This window comes from Schistocerca americana, chromosome 8 (assembly GCF_021461395.2).
Source record: "Schistocerca americana isolate TAMUIC-IGC-003095 chromosome 8, iqSchAmer2.1, whole genome shotgun sequence".
Lineage (NCBI taxonomy): Eukaryota > Metazoa > Arthropoda > Insecta > Orthoptera > Acrididae > Schistocerca > Schistocerca americana.
The window spans coordinates 326,922,316-326,943,525 of record NC_060126.1 but is presented as its reverse complement, the minus strand read 5'-3'; the positions used below and the strand labels follow the sequence as shown (position 1 = coordinate 326,943,525).

Genomic DNA, 21,210 nt, shown 5'->3' with positions numbered 1-21,210 from the left:
ATGGGTACGCTGACAAGGAGATAGATAGAGCACTCCATCCCAGAAGAAAAATGTCCGAAAACGTGCAACAACAACAACCATCGGTGGGGAAAGTTTTTCTTCCATTCATCCACAATATTACGGACCGTATCGGGAAAGTGCTGGCCAAGTTCAGAGTTGATACAATCTTCAGACCCACCAAGAAAATTAGTGAATGCTTAAGATCGGCGAAAGATGCACGACACCCTTTAGCTACTCCTGGTGTCTATAAGATTCCCTGTAGTTGTGGGAAGGTTTACATTGGAACCACGAAAAGAACTATCAATACTCGCCTAACTGAACACAAAAGGAACTGTCGACTGGGACACACGGACAAATCGGCTGTAGCGGAACATGTTTTTGAAACGGGTGACCATGAAATTAAATTTAGTGAGACGAGCGTGCTAGCTAAGACACCGCATTATTATGCACGTATGTATAGAGAGGCTGTAGAGATTTTTAAACACCACAATAATTTTAACAGGAAAGAAGAAGGCTTGAAGCTAGATAAGATATGGCGATCGACTCTGTACCAAAGATGTGACAATCGATTACCTTCGATCGAGAGTAATGACGCCAGCCAGAGATAGTTTTACTGTTGACAACACGTGACGAGTGGTGGCGCCCTCTACGCGCTCTATATAAACAGGACCTCCACGGCCTAGCAGCCAGTCGTAGACTCACCTCAGATGATGTTGCCCGCAGCTGGCAACGAAACGTCAGGGAGAAGTAATTCTACTATTGGACCACGGCCTCTTAGCCCGGAAGTTTTAATTACTGAAGACGCCGGCCGTGAAAGCCTACACGCTATGATTAGACGCCTCTACGGGGAGGATATGTCGGTTATGGTACGACGATTGGAGAGCCTACGCAAGAAGAAGGCCCAGCAGCTTTGTTCGCTCACTTTCTTGCTACGTTGTCGTGACACCGGTGCAGTTCCGAAGTTTTTGAAGGTGAGAAGATTGTTTCATTCAGCGCAAGCTAGCCGTATCTATTCACGCATGGAACTGGCAATGCTACGAGAACGGATCCATCAAACACGTCGAGGACTGGCGGTAACATGCAGTCAACTATTAAATCTCCATCTATTTATTAGCAATACAATGCAGGTTTGCGATTGGAATAAGGTGGATGGGCTAACATTTAGATCCATGGAACGTAGTGCAGAAGTGTCTTCTAATAGACAGAAGAAGAAGTTTGACTATCTACATAAGAGCAGACAGGAAACACCGGTTATAGACAATTCTCGAACGGTTATAAATTTGTCCGGAAAAGAGTTATCCAGGGAAGAAACTTCTGTTCTCTCGAAAGGAGGTAATTTTGCAATTACTCCACTGAAGATTCCAACGGAGGATATTGTAGCTAATATAGAGGCGGGGATTCGGCTGTTACCATCACACACTGCTGATGAAGTTAGGATGGAAACAGCCAGGATACTGCGTAAAGCTAAGCCACCTAGCAGTAATCTGTCTCAAGGAGAAAAGAAAGCATTACGGGAGATTAATGCGGACAAGAGTATTATTGTACTTTCTGCTGACAAGGGAAATGCTACCGTGGTGATGAAGAGTGAAGACTACCACAAGAAGATCAGTGACCTTTTGGATCTTACCACTTATAAAAAGTTGAAAAAGGATCCTACAACGAAAGTGTTGACAGTTACCAATCAATTAATAAAAAAGTCTTCTATTCCTTCAGAGGATAAAAAAGATCTTTGTAAAACGGAAGCTTATCCTCCTAGATTATATGGGCTACCTAAGGTGCATAAACCTAATGTCCCACTTAGACCGATAGTAAGTGCTATTGGATCCCCTACTCAAGAGCTGGCTAGACATCTTGCCACCTTGTTACAACCGTTCATTGGAAAAACTGATCATCATATTAAAAACTCTATGCACTTTATCGAAAAATTGAAGGAGATTACCGTCAGCCCCAGTGATATTCTTGTCAGCTTTGATGTGGTGTCTCTGTTCACCATGGTTCCTGTCAACGAAGCTCTTGCTTGCATATCTGACATATTTCCGACTGATATAGTAGCTTTGTTTAGACATTGCCTTTCCACGACTTATTTTCAGTATAATAATGAGTTCTATGAACAAATTAATGGAGTGGCAATGGGTAGCCCTCTAAGTCCAGCCGTTGCTAATATTTTTATGGAATTTTTTGAACAGCAAGCACTGCAGTCAGCCAGAAAAAGGCCTTTGAAGTGGTATCGGTATGTGGACGACACTTTTGTCGTATGGAATCACGGTGAAGAAGAACTGAACCGTTTTTTGAAGCATTTGAATAGCATCAATTCAAAAATACAATTTACTATGGAGACAGAAAGTAATGGACAGATAAATTTTTTGGACGTCTCAGTAATTAAACGAGCAGATGGGACTCTGGGTCACAAAGTCTACAGAAAAGATACGCATACCGATCGTTATCTTCATAAGCATTCAAACCATCATCCCAGGCAGAAGAGAGGCATCATCAAGACATTGGTGGACAGGGCTAATAAAATCTGTGAGCCAGCTTATTTGCAAGAGGAACTAAACCACTTGCGAACCGCTTTCCAGAAAAATGGGTACGCTGACAAGGAGATAGATAGAGCACTCCATCCCAGAAGAAAAATGTCCGAAAACGTGCAACAACAACAACCATCGGTGGGGAAAGTTTTTCTTCCATTCATCCACAATATTACGGACCGTATCGGGAAAGTGCTGGCCAAGTTCAGAGTTGATACAATCTTCAGACCCACCAAGAAAATTAGTGAATGCTTAAGATCGGCGAAAGATGCACGACACCCTTTAGCTACTCCTGGTGTCTATAAGATTCCCTGTAGTTGTGGGAAGGTTTACATTGGAACCACGAAAAGAACTATCAATACTCGCCTAACTGAACACAAAAGGAACTGTCGACTGGGACACACGGACAAATCGGCTGTAGCGGAACATGTTTTTGAAACGGGTGACCATGAAATTAAATTTAGTGAGACGAGCGTGCTAGCTAAGACACCGCATTATTATGCACGTATGTATAGAGAGGCTGTAGAGATTTTTAAACACCACAATAATTTTAACAGGAAAGAAGAAGGCTTGAAGCTAGATAAGATATGGCGATCGACTCTGTACCAAAGATGTGACAATCGATTACCTTCGATCGAGAGTAATGACGCCAGCCAGAGATAGTTTTACTGTTGACAACACGTGACGAGTGGTGGCGCCCTCTACGCGCTCTATATAAACAGGACCTCCACGGCCTAGCAGCCAGTCGTAGACTCACCTCAGATGATGTTGCCCGCAGCTGGCAACGAAACGTCAGGGAGAAGTAATTCTACTATTGGACCACGGCCTCTTAGCCCGGAAGTTTTAATTACTGAAGACGCCGGCCGTGAAAGCCTACACGCTATGATTGTTCACATTGTTAATCATAATAATATTCAGACCAATGTTGTGTGAGAAGATTAGTCAAGGTTTTACTTTGTCTTTCTGAAATAGTTGTCTTAAAATGTCATTTCATAGGAATAGTTACGCTCCCCGTTCCACTGTTTATCATTAAGCTTTACCACACTGCGCCAAGTGAATAATTATATAGAAATAAAAATCCAGCTTAGCCACTACCTACTTGCCATTTGCTGTTGCTCTTTCGAGAAATCTGCAACAATGTTGCCATCATGCCGGATAAGTGATAATTTTAATTAGGGCCAGATAATTACTTTACTTCAGTTGCGCATTTAATATGAAGACAAGTTGCATTCAGGTCAGTTACAGTTTAGTTCAAATTAGGTTCTGTTTAGTCAAAGGTTAAGATACGAGTTTAAGTTGGATAACGGTTTGTGGGTACATAGTTCTGGTAGTATATAGTTTACTTATAGAGTGGGAGGTAAAGTTGGGCTAAATTTCATACAGAAACAAATATAGTGTGGAGGTCACACATTATTCTAGGACTGAAAATAATCTCTACAAAGGCTTCAATTGCTTAACGTTAGTAAAAGTCTCCGATAAGAAAATAAAGGCATATTCAACACTGTACCAGAGCATTCTTAATCAGTGTGCCTGAGCATTGTTAATCTCTTGTACGTAATATGTCGGAACGTAATATAGGAATAACGAACATTGTATTAGGCCCATTCTACTTCCGGAAACACACTAAACACTATGAAAAGCCTTTTGGAAAAATTTATCTTTGTGTTTGGTTCTAATATGATTGTTTTTGACACTGTAATCTTTCATAGTTTCACGTTGTTCTGCAGACTTTTCTTGCAAAATAGAGACTCCACTCTATGTGTCCTATGTAGTGTGAATTTTGTAACGTAAAAATACATACATAGTTCCCAGTTTATGATTCCAGAAGTAGAAATGGCACTAGTAACACGGTTTGTTAAAGAAACAACATGAAACTTTCTCTGTTACAGGTTTATCAGAGAGTTGGAGGACGCAATGAGTCCCATCGTATTGACTCAATTTGCCTGCAGCGTTCTTGTCACCTGTGTGACACTGTTTCCAGCAGTTTTCGTAAGATTCTTACTTCAGACTAATATGATAAATAGTAAATAGTTAATTTTTTTCAGCTTTAAGTATTTGTAGTCCTTTTGGTGCAAGAGTAGCAAAAAAATTGGTCAGATTCATAAAAACGGTTGTGAAGAACTGCCTAAAACGAGTAAGTAGACTGACGAGTGTTATAAGCTAACACTGTTTAAACTGGTGGTTGGATTCTATGAAGATTTCCTGTCCTGGTAGCTATTGAGTTACTTGGTTCCAATCAAGAGAGCGCCTACTACTGTGAACCTTTTAATCACATACACTCGTAGCACAAAAAGTTATCCACTTCACACGTCAATGCACACGGTACTTCCAAACCGCTGGCTACGCCCCTGGAAAGGTGAAGTGGGTGGCTTGTGTAGACTAGTAGTGTGGACATAGGTGGTACTGTAAAATGATTCTGTCGTTCGCCACCTGAGAAAGTGGAGCAACTGTGATGTGATTGTCATAAAAAGGGTAATCGTTTTCATTGTTTTCTTGTTGCTTCTTTTGACCGCGAATGAGAGTTACAACTTATAGAGCTTTGGTTACTCTTCCCCACAAAAATACTGCTGTTGCAGTGGGTAAACTGGTACGGGGGATAGACTAAGGAGCGAAGTAAACGTTTATATAGCGACGCTAACCTTTCAGTATAGACTGACGTTTTGTGTGTACACTTCAACACATAAACTACTGCCCAGTGGAAAATAAGCACTAATGGTTTGCTCTTGCCAAACATACTTAGAGGTACTAACCAACCTCATAATTTGTAGTAGGTGTGATTAATTTTTTGAAAATGACGTAAATACTGACGTAATGTAGTTCAGTAGACAGTCCTCACTCACCAATAAAAATGTCTGCACTTATACCTGTTACACCATATTTGTTCATGGTGGTTAGAAAGAGTCGGAAAAACTTGTAAGGGTGTTGCAAGGGAGTTTGTACGGATAAATAACTTTTCAGAAAAAAATTCGATAAGTTGTTCCGTTTCCGAGTTATTTAGCATTTAAATTGGACAGTCAGTTCGTTTCGCGCAGAAATTGAAGCACTTGCGCGCGCTAAAATGCCATAATACATAGACATCTGTGGATCTGTGGTTACCGTTTGCAGTCATAAATTTAAGCTAGGTGACCATAAGCTACGTTCGTTCGGTTTGAGGAAACAAATGAAGTACCCGCTTGGCGACACCGCTGCTCGATCTGCGTGATGACCCGACTGGTCAACCTATGTGCTAAATAACTCGCAAATGACGCAACGTATCGTTTTTTTTTTTTTCTTTCTTAACAGCTATTAATTCTCAGCCCAACGTCGCCTGCAACAACCTTTCCAGACTGTTTCTGACCACCATGTGTAGCTAATGCGGTAGTTTCGAAAAATATATGGTATCCGTAACCGAATTTCTGTCTTCCACAAACACAATACTATGAGCGGCAATGGACGAACATGTTCAACTGTATTTATTTCATGCTGCAGAGCACAGACTTCACTGCCGTGATTCGGAGTGCCGGCTTCCTGCCCGTGCCATTAGGACAACCTTATCTCTACTGCTGGGGTGCTCACACCGTGACAGAACAGGTAATAACGCACAGGTCATCCATGTTCGCTTCATTGTGTTCGTCTTGGTTTCTTAGACCATGTGATCCCGGAAAGTCTCTTTCGTCAACTATATATGCATTACTGTATGTTGGATGTTGCTTACTGTAATTGTTACGTATATTGTAATTTAGTTGCACCCCCGTCACAACTTCTCCCCCTGCTCCCGCCTAAGGTAAAAATGATTATGATCCTTTCAACGAGAAAGTCCTACCTTGTTCTGTCGCACAAATAGACCTATCAATTCATATCAGTATGAAGCGAGTCAAAACATGTAAAGCACACTGACTATTGCCAAGTGTACAAAGAGCGGTTTATCATAAAATGTCAAAACTATTTCTCGTCTATTTTTATTCCAGCTGGAAATGCCAGACTGCTCTACGCTGCAGATGCATTGAGTAGTGTTTTACATATATTTCAGAGAATTTTTCTTGTTTTAAAACAGCGATTTTCGAAACTACTAAAACGTAAATATGGAAAGTATTTGCACATATCCGAAAGTTACCTGTCTTACTGCAGTATAATACGTCTATGTCTCATGAAAACTCTAGAAAATAAGTCGTATGTGCTTCTTATAAAGAAATATCACTACTACGATCAATAATTAATAAACAGTTTTTTATGATTTTGTACTGTAAACTGTTCAGTACTTTTCTTCACTCACAGCGCTTTTACGAAAGTAATATGATTTCCAAGTTCCCACCCCCTCCTCTCACACTTGACTCTGCTGAATACGCCATTGCTTCAGTGCATTATAGCCTATGCCACATATACTTAGTGAATTGTTGTTGTTAAGGTTTTCATTAGTACAGCGTTCATCTATGTCGATGGGCAGCTCACACTATCGCAAATATATGCGACATTACTGCCTCCTCACTAAATTACCGAAGCTGCTCGGATTGGTAATGAGCTGCTCCTCATGGTACATTAGAGCAGACTGATGTCTAACATTTTTAAGCTATCCGTCAAACACATAAAGGAAAAATACCATGCCGTTTCAGTTTTCTTATGCCGTGATTCAAAAGAGATAAATAAAACTCTCCTGTGAGAGTTACGTTGAGGAACTTGTGCAGAAACTGGACGCTGATACATTATTGTAAGAGTATTTTACACTGTTTCCGACAAGGAAAGGGTGTTTACAGACCAAAAAAAAAAAAATAGTTCAAATGGCTCTGAACACTATGGGACTTAACTACTGTGGTCATCAGTCCCCTAGAACTTAGAACTACTTAAACCTAACTAACCTAAGGACATCACACACATCCATGCCCGAGGCAAGATTCGAACCTGCGACCGTAGCAGTCGCACGGTTCCGGACTGTGCGCCTAGAACCACTAGACCACCGCGGCCGGCTGTTTACAGACACTTTGCTATGCTGAAACACGCTGGTGCCATTTTCTCCAGGTTCACTTTCGTTTCAAGTTTTAATACATTTATGTTTTAATACATTTATTTCTTGGCGCGTAGCTGATCGCTGGAAAATTGTACTGGGTGGTTAGAATGAAACTGAAGATGTTTCAAGGGCTTCAGTGCGGGTTCTATGCACCACAGGATGCTGAAACATCATAAGTACGTTCATTAATTCCTCCCCCCCCCCTTCGCTGAGTGCCCTAAAATAATTGTATTTCCATTTTCTGCCACTACGTGAAAATATGGCACTATGAGCAGTCAGAATGTTGCGAGGGCGCAGTACAACGGAAGGAACGCCCAACACATGATAACGATGGTTCAAAATGGTTCAAATAGCTGTAAGCACTATGGGACTTAACATCTGACGCCATCAGTCCCCTAGACTTAGAACTACTTAATCCTAACTAACCTAAGGACATCACACAGCTCCATGCCCGAGGCAGCATTCGAACCTGGGACCGTAGCAGCAGCGCGGTTCCGGACTGAAGAGCCTAGAACCGCTCGGCCACAGCGGCTGGCGATATCGATGGTTGTGGCACCTTTATCTTGGTATGGTTACAAGCTACAACATGTGTTCAATATGGTCTTTCGACTAAGGAACATGCTACATCCATAACACGGCAAGATCTACAGTTGCTGGCAGCCTATCCGTTGTAATAAAAGTGATATGTCATCGAATGCTATCCTTCAGATCAGGAAAAGTCTATACACCGCAACATGAAGTCACATAGAGAGAGGGCTTAGAGCCTAGAGCTGATGGGGTCGTTACCGATGGCTTTCGAAATAAATGTTTCACCTGGCAAGCAACATGAGGTGTCTACCGGTCTTGCGTGACAATAATAGTGAGTACACAGTTGTATTCTTGCAAACCTGGATTCAAGTGTTGCACAAGCAGATCCTCATAACGTGGAGATGTCACTCAACACCTAACAGGTCTGTGAGGTGTCATGTCCTCCTCTCCATATCATGGACCCGACAGTTTGTTGGTAGGTTTGTGAAGGTACGTGGCATTAAATGGCCAAAAGCCTTGCCGCAGTAGTAACACCGGTTCTCGTCAGATCACCAGAGTCTGACTAGCGCTATTTGGAAGCGGGGTGCACGCAGCCTGTGTGAGGGAAATTGAGGAGCTACTTGACTGAGATGTAGCTGCTCCGGTCACGGAAACTGACACCGGCCGGAAGAGCGGTGTGCTGACCCCAGGCTCCTCCATATCTGCAACTAACGACGCCTGAAGACTGAGGATGACACGGCAATAGGTCAGTACTGTTGGGCTCTTCCGAGGGCTGTTCGGGCGGAGGTTAGTTTAGTTTTAGTTTAGTAATATAGCATTAAATGTCTACGCACAGGCCGTGTAATGCGCGTAGACCACGGGCCGTTGGTTGCGTGCGTGGTTATGGCGCCCGACAGCGGCACAGAGGGTCCCGTAGGATGTACATCAGACAAATCTGATCGCCGAGAAATCAACATGAGTTCACTGCAAACACTGTCCACCCCGACAGCTCAATGATCAGCGTGACAGGCTGCCGTCCTAAGGGGCCCGGGTTCGATTCCCGCCTGGGTCGGGGATTTTCTCCGCTCCAGGAGTGGGTGTTGTGTTATCATCATTTCATCCCCATCCGGCGAGTCGGTCGCCAAGTGTGGCGTCGAATGTAATATGACCTGCACCAAGGCGGCCGGATCTGCCCCGTAAGGGGCCTACCTGCCAATGACACCAAATGCTCATGCACAGAGGGTCCCGTAGGATGTACATCAGACAAATCTGATGGCCGAGATATCAACATGAGTTCACTGTAAACACTGTCCACCCCGACAGCTCAATGATCAGCGCGACAGGCTGCCGTCCTAAGGGGCCCGGGTTCGATTCCCGCCGGGGTCGGGGATTTTCTCCGCTCCAGGAGTGCGTGTTGTGTTAACATCATTTCATCCCCATCCGGCGCGTCGGTCGCCAAGTGTGGCGTCGAATGTAATATGACCTGCACCAAGTCGGCCGGATCTGCCCCGTAAGGGGCCTCCCGGCCAATGACACCAAATGCTCATTTCCATTTTTGCTCTAAACCCTCGCAAACCACTGTAGCATAGTTCTGACTCAGAGACACGGACAGTTATACTGCTGAAGGACGACTTTGCGTCGGGGAAGGCATCAAACTTGAAGTGATGTAGGTAGTTCGCAAATGTCAGCGTGTTTTGGATTACCACCACAGATCCCATTCAAGTGCAGCAGAATGTCTTCCAAAGCGAAATACTGCTCTCCCCAGCCCGCGTCCGTGACGCGCAGCTAGTTTCAGGTTAACGTTCACCACGATGACTGCGTTTGTGAAGAGAACCATCGACCAAACGTAGCAAAAATGTGATTAACCGGAAGAACAGATACGTTTCCATTGATCGACCGTCGGATCCCGATGGTCCCATGCCCATCGCAGGTGCAATTCACTAAGTCGTTGGGTCGACATGTGAAGACCTACAGGTGGTCTGCTGCGGAGCTCCCTGTTCATCAATGTGCGTGCACCAAAGTTGCGCTCGTTTGGGCAGAGATACCATAGATCACCATGTATCCTACTTTACAGAGTAAACAAGCCTCTGAAACCCTCTCTCTGTGAAGAGTCGTGGACGTCCAACCGTTTAGCTCCTGTCCTTATACCTTCTTCCGCAGATACTGAAGCACTAACACTTGAGGTTTCGACCAGTTTCGCTGTTTTGGAGATACTCGTTCACAGGCAGCGTAATAATAATCTGCCGAGTATCAAAGTCCATCTCAGTGGATTTCCCCATTTGTAGCCCATATCTTCGTTAGCGTGATTCCCCGTCCGTGGCCGCTCAGCTTACAAACTTTTGTTACCGCGTGACGCGCCCGCAACGGTGTCAGGCGGCATCCAACGTCTTGATGGGCAGTGGTCATAATGTTTTGGCTTATCAATGTATGCTGAATGCAGTGGATGCTCCTGCGCAACATGTACCTGAGTAGAACGCCATATTCGTCAGTTCTGGGCGTTAGCTACACTTTGCACAATAAAATGAGCCTCGTCTGTCCAAACCATATTCCGCTGCCAATTGTCACCCATTTCCATGCGCACCAAAATACGAAACACGAAGTTAAGCCGTTGCAGATTATCTTGGTGTTTCATTTGGTGAATTTCCTGGATCTTATAAGGATTCCAACGTAAAATACGTCGGAAAATATTTCTAACTGTCGACGAGGGGAGAAAGAATTCTCATGACACACCTCGGGAACTGGCTGCAGAATTTGAGGGATGTACTGCTCGGCCAGCATCTTCACTAACGACTACCAACTGATTGGGCCACCTGCCACTACCTGCTGCACCACCGAACTCACCTGCTTGTTCAGATTTTTTGATCATATTCTCTAGGCCATTTATTGACATGTGGCCTCTTCGCAGTTGTTTATGTCGGTGATTCCCCACAATGCAGCGCAGCTATTTCTGCCCTTCTGATAAAACAACTTTACCAGCAGCGCACTGTCTTTCTTCTCGGTAGCCATTGCATTTCATGTAGAAAAAACTTTTACGCCAACAGACTCTTCACAAAAGAAAGCAGCAGACGCCACCAAGCTAAAAACAGCATACGGACTTCGAACAAGTTAACATTTCACATTCTGACTGCTTTCAGCGCCGTGATTTTACCTGGTTGCAGGAAGTGGAAGTATTAATTTTTTTTGCGAACTCCACTATCGCACCTGCTAACGAACATACCTACCATGTTTGAGCTTCCTGCAGCACTCCGAACCCTTCAGTTTAATTATAACAACGCGGCGTCCTTCACTGTCTCATTAACCTCTTCGTCTCGATAGGCTTTTAATTTGCTCTTTTGAGCATTACTTACGTACGACCTATTACTGAACATTGTGTTTCTAATTTAGCGTAGCTTGTATAAGAAAAACCAACAATTTGTTATACATTAATGGATGCACGGCTTAGATGAATAGAAATTAAACTTAATTACACAAATACTTGATCTACAAAATTTACAATGTCCTAGTTGCTTTGTACCAGTTCAGTTGCAATATAACACTACGTCATCACAGAAATACCAAAAATTGAAGGGACTTTAGCAGGAAAAGGTGTTGTTGTCAGTCCCAACTGCATATACACAGTGAAAAAGGTAGCGGAGTCCACAGCAGTAGCTGGCGTATCGGCCACCGCTTGTGCAGAGAAGTACCACAGGTGGAATCTGCAGGTGGAATCTGCACGCTGCACCCAATGCTGGTCGTCGCCTGCTGTAGCAATTCTCTTAACTTTAAACACGAAAAGGTACGAAATATGTGCTGATATACTTCTGTTCGCTTCTCCTTAATGAGTTTCCAGTACTAAATTGAATATAAGACTACAATTTTTAACAAACCACGAAATTTCGTTTGGGAGCATCACAAATACAGAGCCCCCTTAGCATGGGAGCCTTCAAGAGTCTTTTTCTCGATTTGCATTCGAATTCACGTGTGTACGTGGGAGCTTGTATTACTTTATTATTTTCCATCTGTGAATGTAGATAGTTTCCAGTATTCATCTGCCTGTAGGAAACAGCATTGGAAACTACTTTCTTGTTTCACGGGCGTTGCGTCGGATAATGCTGTGAAAGCTGCAGATTTATTTCAACGAGACAGCTGCTCGTTATCTTCGCGTGCTTACTGACGAATTTCTGCAGTGTCTAGCCAATATATATACGCTAGCTCGCTCGAAAACTGATGGCACCACGGTGTATGTCATTGTAAAGAAACCATATAGTGACATCAAGTGTCTCCTGCCAGAGAAACGTGTCACGGTCTTCGTATGAGCGAAGCACGGCCGCAAATAGCACCAAATGTTCGAATGTGTGTGAAATCTTGTGGGACTTAACTGCTAAGCTCATCACTCCCTAAGCTTACACACTACTTAACCTAAATTATTCCAAGGACAAACACACACATCCATGCCCGAGGGAGGACTCCAACCTCCGCCGGGACCAGCCGCACAGTCCATGACTGCAGAGCCTTAGACCGCTCGGCTAATCCCGCGCGGCGCTAGTAGCCCCCACCATGCGCTCGGTTAGAGTGTTGGCGTCCGATTTTAGTGTTCGGACTCCGATTCCCCGTCTCTGTAGACTCGGTTTTATTCGTCTGCGGCCAACGATGCTTTAGTGCCGCCAGTGCTGGTTCGCGTGTCTTGCTGAATTGAAATCCCGTGTTTCTATTACTCACGTTGTTACCCACACGTATTTCGACTACTTCTTTAATGTTGTAGTCCCAATACCTGCAGGTGAACGCAAGGATCTTTGTCTCACCGTAGATCATACTGAGTCTCGTGTCAAGACAGTGTCCCGCAACAGGAGACTTTTCTGGCTGACCCAATCTGGAGTGATGTCCATGTTCAGCACATCAGTCTTTAATAGTGCGGCACTTCTGGCAAATGTATAATTTACGACACTGACATTTAATTTTTTACATCCCAGCTCTCCTTATACCTAGGTTGCCTTTAACAGAACCCAACATCATTTGTACTGCTGGAGGGCAGAAGACATATTTTATTTGACCCCTCTTGAACGGCCTACCGACCTTGAAGGACACGCTGCCAGCATAAGAGTAGGGTAGAAAAGCCATTCTCCTGGAGTTCCCCGTTTCGTCTGACTGTTATTGAGGGTTAGTGTGTTCAGTTTGAAATGCATTACTCGCCAGTTTATCAGAGTACCCGTTTTTTGCAAACCCAGAGCGAAGATGGTTAAGCTCTATTGATAAGCTGCCTGCATCCGAGATAACTCTGGTCCTATGAGAAAGAATCCGTAATATGCCACTGCGTTAAGATGAGTGATGGCAGCTCGTAGCTTATAGACATACGAGGTGCGGTAATAAAGTAATAAGACTGACGTGAAAAAAAATGTTGCCTACCGTTTTATCTAGTTTAGTGTTGTCTCCTTCATAGTAGTTCCCTTTTGATTGCACACAGTTTTTCCAGCGCTTCTGCCATTGATGGTAACATTCCTGGAACTCATCTTCTGTAATATCCTCCAATACCCTCGTCACAGCTTTTTGGACATCTTGTGTTGTTTGAAAATGGTGTCCCTTGACCACCGTTTTGACTCTTGGAAAAAGAAAAATGACGCACAGAGCGATATCTGGTGAATAAGGTGGCTCTATGGTGGTACTGAAATTTGTTTTAAGGTTAAAAATTGCTGTACTGACAGAGCAGTATGGGATGACGCATAATCGTGATGCAGAATCCAATTATTATTAGACGGACCATTCCTCGATTGATGTTCAGTTCCTCTGCAATCATTTTTACGAATAATCTTCGATCAGACCAAACGAGTTCAAGCACCCTGGCCAAGTTGACGTCCGTCGGTGAGGTTGATGGTCATCCACTGCGGTCTTCATCTTCAACATTCGTCCTGTTTTCACTAAACATTTTATGCCAACGAAAAACTTCAGCTCTTGACATAACATCCTCTCCAAAAGCCTTGTGAAGATTATCGTAAGTTGTGGTCACGTTTTCACCCAACTTAAAGCAAAAAAAATGGCATACCGTTTCACAATATTATGCGTTTCCATCTCCGTGACGAGACACAAACACATGTTCACTTATTACAGCACAACTCATGACTGAGCAGTAGCATCGATGTGCCACTTGGACTAGAAGCAGCTTATAGACCAAGGTCAAAGATATTGTGCCTACGCAAGCCTGCAGGGTTGCCACATCTTCCAAAAAACATCAGTCTCACTTCATAGGCACACACTGTGACCTAAGAAACCATCTTTTTTTCTGCAGGCCAAGCCATCTAAGGATAGAAGGTCTCCATTTTTGTCCACTTTCATGGTGAAGCAATTGCTTGGATGGAGGGAGTTAAGGTGTTCCAGAAATGCAGGAAACGTTGCTGTCCCATGTGGCCTTACTACAAAAGTGTCGTCCACGTATCTGTCGAAAGATTTAGGTTTCAACACCGCCGACTGAAGTGCTTATTCCTCGAAGCTACTACGGAAGGCCGGCCGGAGTGGCCGTGCGGTTCTAGGCGCTACAGTCTGAAGCCGAGCGACCGCTACGGTCGCAGGTTCGAATCCTGCCTCGGGCATGGATGTGTGTGATGTCCTTAGGTTAGTTAGGTTTAATTAGTTCTAAGTTCTAGGCGACTGATGACCACAGAAGTTAAGTCGCATGGTGCTCAGAGCCATTTGAACCATTTTACTACGGAAGACAAACACACACAGTAATCCGAAATATTGTTCATTAAATAAAGAGTAAGTTGAGGTAACTACACGTTTAAATAGATGTAAAGTGTTCTCCACCAACTTAACTAATATAAGTTGTAGAGAGTCCACGGGACGTACTCGCGTGAATAAAGACACCACATCGAAACTCACTAATACGTCAGCTGGTTCGAGACGCGAAGTCTTCAGTCGCTGTATAAAATCTACAGAATTGCAAATGTGATGTTTACAGATTCCTACCAAAGAACTCAGAAGAAAAGCCCGCTTTTTGCTCAGTAATATGTTGGGACTCCTATATTGATCACAACTAGGTGAAGCTGAACACCTTGCTTATGTATTTTAGGCTGTCAATAATCTCGTAGTGGAACTGGCGGTTGTACTCTTAAGATCTTTTTAAGATAGTCAAGAAACTGGCTGAACTTGATGAGGGTGGATGACTTCCGTTGTACTGCATCACTCGGATCCTTTTGGAGAAGACATACGCTGAGCCCTGCAGCAAATGAACAGTAGCGTTCCACTTGCAAGCAGCTAAAATAGACTATTTCTGTGTCTTCTCTTAAGGAATGAAGCGCTTTTCGTTCTTCAGTGTAGATGTTTTGCTTGGGAGCGGGCATCCTACTTAGGGCCCTGCAAGTCTCTCGCCTCTTTTCTTCAGCAGTCTCACTGGGATGTTTTAAGACACCTTCCATGACACTGATAAGATCCAAATTTAGTCCCTTTCCAACACCGATACCGTAGCGTCAATCTGTTGTTTACCTGTGAAATTGAACAAAGTACTTCTACATAGTTCATGTTCTAGCGATGGCCGGCTTGTAAGGCGATGTGACTTGGAAGTTTGACGCGCCATGGCCTGTTGCCGCGTGAAGCCCGAAAGCGAACACTTAGCATTGTGCGCCCACTCCCAGGAGTCCCCCGACAGATGCGATGAGATATTCAGATGTATGAAAAGTAAGCTCCTGGAGACTCTCTCTAATTCTCGCCTTATGCAACAGATTCTGTCTCTCACCAATGCCATACTGCCTCCTGGATTTATCCTCTAGGCGACTGCAGAGTCTACATAATGAGCAAACTTGGCGAATGTCGGTATAGTTTGCTGGTCAAAAGTGAGTTTCTCTTGTTGCAGAGCTTATCTAACTCAGGTATTCTATTGAGCATCTCCTCCCTGTAGAGGAACTTCCACGTACTGGGACTCCTTCATTAAGGGGTCATTTTATGTCCTATGCCGCCAATATAGAACTACCGAGTTTTGTTACCCATTATCTTGAAAACTTTTTAAGACACCAACTTACAATTTTCCGCCGGCCAAAGTGGCCGTGCGGATAAAGGCGCTGCAGTCTGGAACCGCAAGACCGCTACGGTCGCAGGTTCGAATCCTGCCTCGGGCATGGATGTTTGTGATGTCCTTAGGTTAGTTAGGTTTAACTAGTTCTAAGTTCTAGGGGACTAATGACCTCACCAGTTGAGTCCCATAGTGCTCAGAGCCATTTGAACCATTTACAATTTTCCATAATTATTTAATGCACCTCTTTAGATACACTGAACTAGAATTATTAATAAAATTGAATTGTGGAACATATTATCTTTTTTTTCTCAAACACTCAATTTTTTGATAGAATTGTGTTACTAAATGAACATAAAAACAAAATGACGCAGGATATTTTAATTACACTACTTCCATATGTGTTGCATCTCACATTTGGCATGCTGTGAAAATTTCATGTCTCTACCATCACTACTTTTTTAGAAAATGGGTCAGTTATTGCAAAAAATGTAGTTCAGAGATAGTGAGGTTCAAAACTTTTCTTATTACAAATTCTTATACAGACTTACATTTCTGCGTCTTCTATGCACTAGAATTGCCCTGCCCATAGTCTGTGTCTTCTTCACTGTCACAACAGGCCAGTTCTTGCCTCCTCCTTTTCTTCCTTACTTCTTTTGTCATTTGCTGAGCAGATAACTCTGCTTCAGTTCCCGCAGTCTTTTAGCTTTGTTCTGTCCAAATCTTATCCCTAACTTCTCCAGAACCTTGAGACAATTAATAGTTATTACAGCATCAGACACTGCTACCTTTAGAGTCATAAGGCCAACAAATACATTTTTAGGCACACGGCGCCACACAACATTATTGAAGGACCCATTCACATTCTGGGTCTTCCCATGTAAACACTTCTTTAGTAGCTCAGGATTTACCAAATCTCTGTAAATTGGAAGAGAATGTGTATGTGTAAATTCATGCAGGGTGCCAGAAAATTCAGCTTGCCTATATTTGCACCAAGTGTTTGGTGGAGGTGGACACAAAGCATGACACAGCTTTCCATCGGTTGATATTCGATGAAGGAATGTGCTCCAGACAGCTCTTTTCATCATCTGTACTTTTCATATTCATCTTTTCTAGTTATTTCATTTACATATAAAAAGCAATAGAAATTAGCTTACTACAAAGTAGCCAATAATCACACTGCTTTCAAAGAAAACTAGTATCAGAAACAATGGACTGATTTGTGTATTCGTAATGCTAACTTCTGAGACGTAGCAGTAGGCACAAAAAGCAATTCACAGACTTCTAGACTGTGTATTCCCAAGATATGACTGCTCAACTGCAGCAGTATATATGTAGCCGCGAAATTTGACAATCGCGCTCAACATTCAAAATATTATTTGAATGTCTCACAATTGTTTGATTTTAATGTACTATCTACCAAACTGTTCAGGGAAGTCCAAAGTACATCATGGAGTAGAAAACAGAAAGTGTCAAGTTTCAGCTAATTTCACGTACAATGTCCCTTTGAGGAATCAGACGAAATACGTTTGCGTAACGACCTGGTTAACAGAGACACGGGATTCCAACTCTGCAGGACATGGGAACCAGCACTGGTGGCCCTAAGGCATCGTCGGCTGTAGAGGATTAAATCCGATTCAACACAGACTGGGAATCTGAGTCCGCATGATTAAACTGGGCGCCAGGACTCCACCCGTGCGCGTGCTGGAACACGATATGCGGTCGCGCTTTTGACTCGTCTCGCAAGCGAAGGTAGTGGGCACTCCTCTATGAATCGTCTACGAAGACGGTACAGCCTGACCCCTCGGCACCTGCACTTTTCTAGCGAGCCAGTGCATATGAGGTGTGGCAATAAAGTAATGAGACTGATGTGAAAAAAAATGTTGCTTACCGTTTTAGTCAAGTTTAGTGTAGTGTTCTTAAAAGTAGTTCCCTTCTGATTGCACACACTTTTTCCAGCGCTTCTGCCGTTGATGATAGCATTTCTGGAACTGATCTTCTTTAATATCCTTCAAGACCCTCGTCACAGCTTTATGGACATCTTGTGTTGTTTGAAAATGGTGTTCCTTGACCACCGTTTTGACTCTTGGAAATAGAAAAAAGTGGCACGAAGCGATATCTGGTGAATAAGATGGCTGTGGTAGCACTGAAATTTATCTTGAGGTTAAAAATTGCTGTACTCACAGAGTAGTATGGGATGGCGGATTGTTGTGATGCAGAATCCAATTATCAGCAATATTGGCACGGACATGAAGAACTCTTTTATGAAGTGTTTCTAAAATTTCTTTGTAGGAATATTGGTTAACTGTTTATCTAGGAGGCACCCACTCTTTATGAGCAATTTCCTTGACATCAAAGAAGCACACAAGCATGCTTTTCACTTTTGACTTTGACATGCGACCTTCTTTTGGTCTGGGTGATCCCTTTGAGCACCATTACGAACTTTGACGTTTTGTCTCTGGATCGTACTGAAAAAAGAAAAAAAATTTCCATCACCAGTGATAAGAGGGCTCAACAGTTCTGGATTGATTTCTGTTTGCTCTAACAGATCGGCTGCCGCATTTTTCCTTGTTTATCGTAGTTGTGATGAGAGATTCTTGGGGACTATTTTTGCACAAATCTTTCTCATACCAAAATCTTCAGTTATTATTGGACGAACCGTTTCTCGATTGATGTTCAGTTCTTCTGCAATAATTTTTACGGATAATCGTCGATCAGATCGTACGAGTTCACGCACCCTGGCCAAGTTAACGTCCGTCCGTGAGGTTGCTGGTCGTCCACAGCAGTCTTCATCTTCAACATTCGTTCTGCCGCTATCGACAGGGGATCTCAAGTTGATTCCGTATTTCTAGATTTCCGGAAAGCTTTTGAAACCGTTCCTCACAAGCGACTTCTAATCAAGCTGCGGGCCTACGGGGTATCGTCTCAGTTGTGCGACTGGATTCGTGATTTCCTGTCAGGAAGGTCGCAGTTCGTAGTAATAGACGGCAAATCATCGAGTAAAACTGAAGTGATATCAGGTGTTCCCCAGGAAAGCGTCCTGGGACCTCTGCTGTTCCTGATCTATATAAATGACCTGGGTGACAATCTGAGCGGTTTTCTTAGGTTGTCCGCAGTTGACGCTGCAATTTACCGTTTAGTAAGGTTATCCGAAGACCAGTATCAGTTGCAAAGCGATTTAGAAAAGATTGCTGTATGGTGTGGCAGGTGGAAGTTGGCGCTATATAACGAAAAGTGTGAGGTGATCCACATGAGTACCATAAGAAATCCGTTGGAATTCGATTACTCGATAATTAGTACAATTCTGGCAATTCAACTAAGTACCTGGGTGTTAAAATTACGAACAACTTCAGTTGGAAAGACCGCATAGATAATACTGTGGGGAAGGCGAGCGAAAGGTTGCGTTTCATTGGCAGGACACTTAGAAGATGCAATAAGTCCACTAAAGAGACGGCATACACTACACTCGTTCGTGCTCTTGTTTGAATATTGCTGCGCGGTGTGGGATCCTTACCAAGTGGGATTGACGGAGGACATCGAAAGGGTGCAAAAAAGGGCAGCTCCTTTGTATTATCACGTAATAGGGGAGAGAGTGTGGCAGATATGATACGCGAGTTGGGATGGAAGTCATTAAAGCAAAGACGTTTTTGTCGCGGCGAGATCTATTTACGAAATTTCAGTCACCAACTTTCTCTTCAGCATGCGAAAATATTTTGTTGAGCCCAATCTACATAGGTAGGAATGATCATCAAAATAAAATAAGAAAAATCAGAGCTCGAACAGAAAGGTTTAGGTGTTCGTTTTTCCCGCGCGCTGCTCGGGAGTGGAACGGTAGAGAGATAGTATGATTGTGGTTCGATGAACCCTCTGCCAAGCACTTAAATGTGAATTGCAGAGTAATCATGTAGATGTAGATGTAGATTAAACATTGTAAGCCAACGAAAAACTGGAGCTCTTGACATAACCAACTCTCCAAAAGCCTTCTGAAGCTTACCATAAGTTGTCGTTGCGTTTTCACCCAACTTAACGCAAAAAGAAATGGCATATTGTTGCGAAATATTATGTGTTTCCATTTCCGCGACGAGACACACAAACACGTGTCAACTTATTACAGCACAGCTCACGACTGAGCAGTTGCGTCAATGTGCTGCTTGGACTAGAAGGAGCTTATAGACCAAGGTCAAAGATATCGTGCCTACGCAAGCCAGAAGGGTTGCCACATCTTGCAAAGAAAATCAACCTCATTACTTTATTGTCGCACCTCATATATTGACGAGCCACTGCAACAACACATCAGTAAGCACCTGAAGATGACGAGCAACTCACTCCTTGATATACTGTGAATCTTTTACAACATCGTCCGACACGACGCATGTGAACCCATAGAGCAGTTATTAAGTCGGGAAAGTCTCAATCAGCACAGCACTAGAAACATTTTGCAGCTTGACTTAGGTTATTCATCGGCTGATTGTCCCATATGGGAAATAGTACATCATATGTACAGATGTTTTAATTGTCCACGTGGTTCTACCTTTCCTGTATTATTGTTTCTAACATAAAAAGATTCATGTTTCACTTTCTGTATGTCTATTTATTGCAGTAGAGGTTACAGCTTTCCCGTATACAGGGTGGTCCATTGTTCATGACGGGGCCAAATATCTCACGAAATAAGTGTCAACCGAAAAAACTACAAAGAACGAAACATTTCTAGCTGGAAGGGGGAACCAGATGGTCCTATGGTTGGCCCGCTAGATGGCGCTGCCATAGGTCAAACGGATATCAACTGCGTTTTTTAAATAGGAAGCCCCATCTTTAATTACATATTCGTCAAGTACGTAAAGAAATATGAACTTTTTGGTTGGACCACTTTTTTCGTTTTGTGATAGATGGCGTTGTAATACTCACAAACGTATAAGTACGTGGTATCACGTAACATTCCGCCAGTGCGGACGGTATTAGCTTCGTGATACATTCCCGTGATAAAATGGACCGTTTGCCAATTGCGGAAAAGGTCGATATCGTGTTGATGTATGGCTATTGTGATCAAAATGCCCAACGGGTATGTGCTGTGTATGCTGCTCGGTATCCTGGTCGACATCATCCAAGTGTCCGGACCGTTCGCCGGATAGTTATGTTATTTAAGGAAACAGGAAGTGTTCAGCCACATGTGAAACGTCAACGACGACCTTCAACAAATTATGATGCCCAAGCAGGTGTTTTAG

At 43.3% G+C, this 21,210-nt stretch overlaps 1 protein-coding gene across 1 annotated transcript in view; it reads left to right on the top strand.

Moving 5' to 3' along the window:
* Positions 1–21,210, top strand: part of LOC124545499 (odorant receptor Or2-like) — a 104,697-nt gene that overhangs the window by 31,327 nt on the left and 52,160 nt on the right. Inside the window, exons 2-3 of the mRNA XM_047124443.1 lie at positions 4,415–4,514; positions 5,994–6,095. Coding sequence (XP_046980399.1) covers positions 4,415–4,514; positions 5,994–6,095 — 202 coding nt within the window. The remainder of the gene's footprint in view (positions 1–4,414; positions 4,515–5,993; positions 6,096–21,210) is intronic.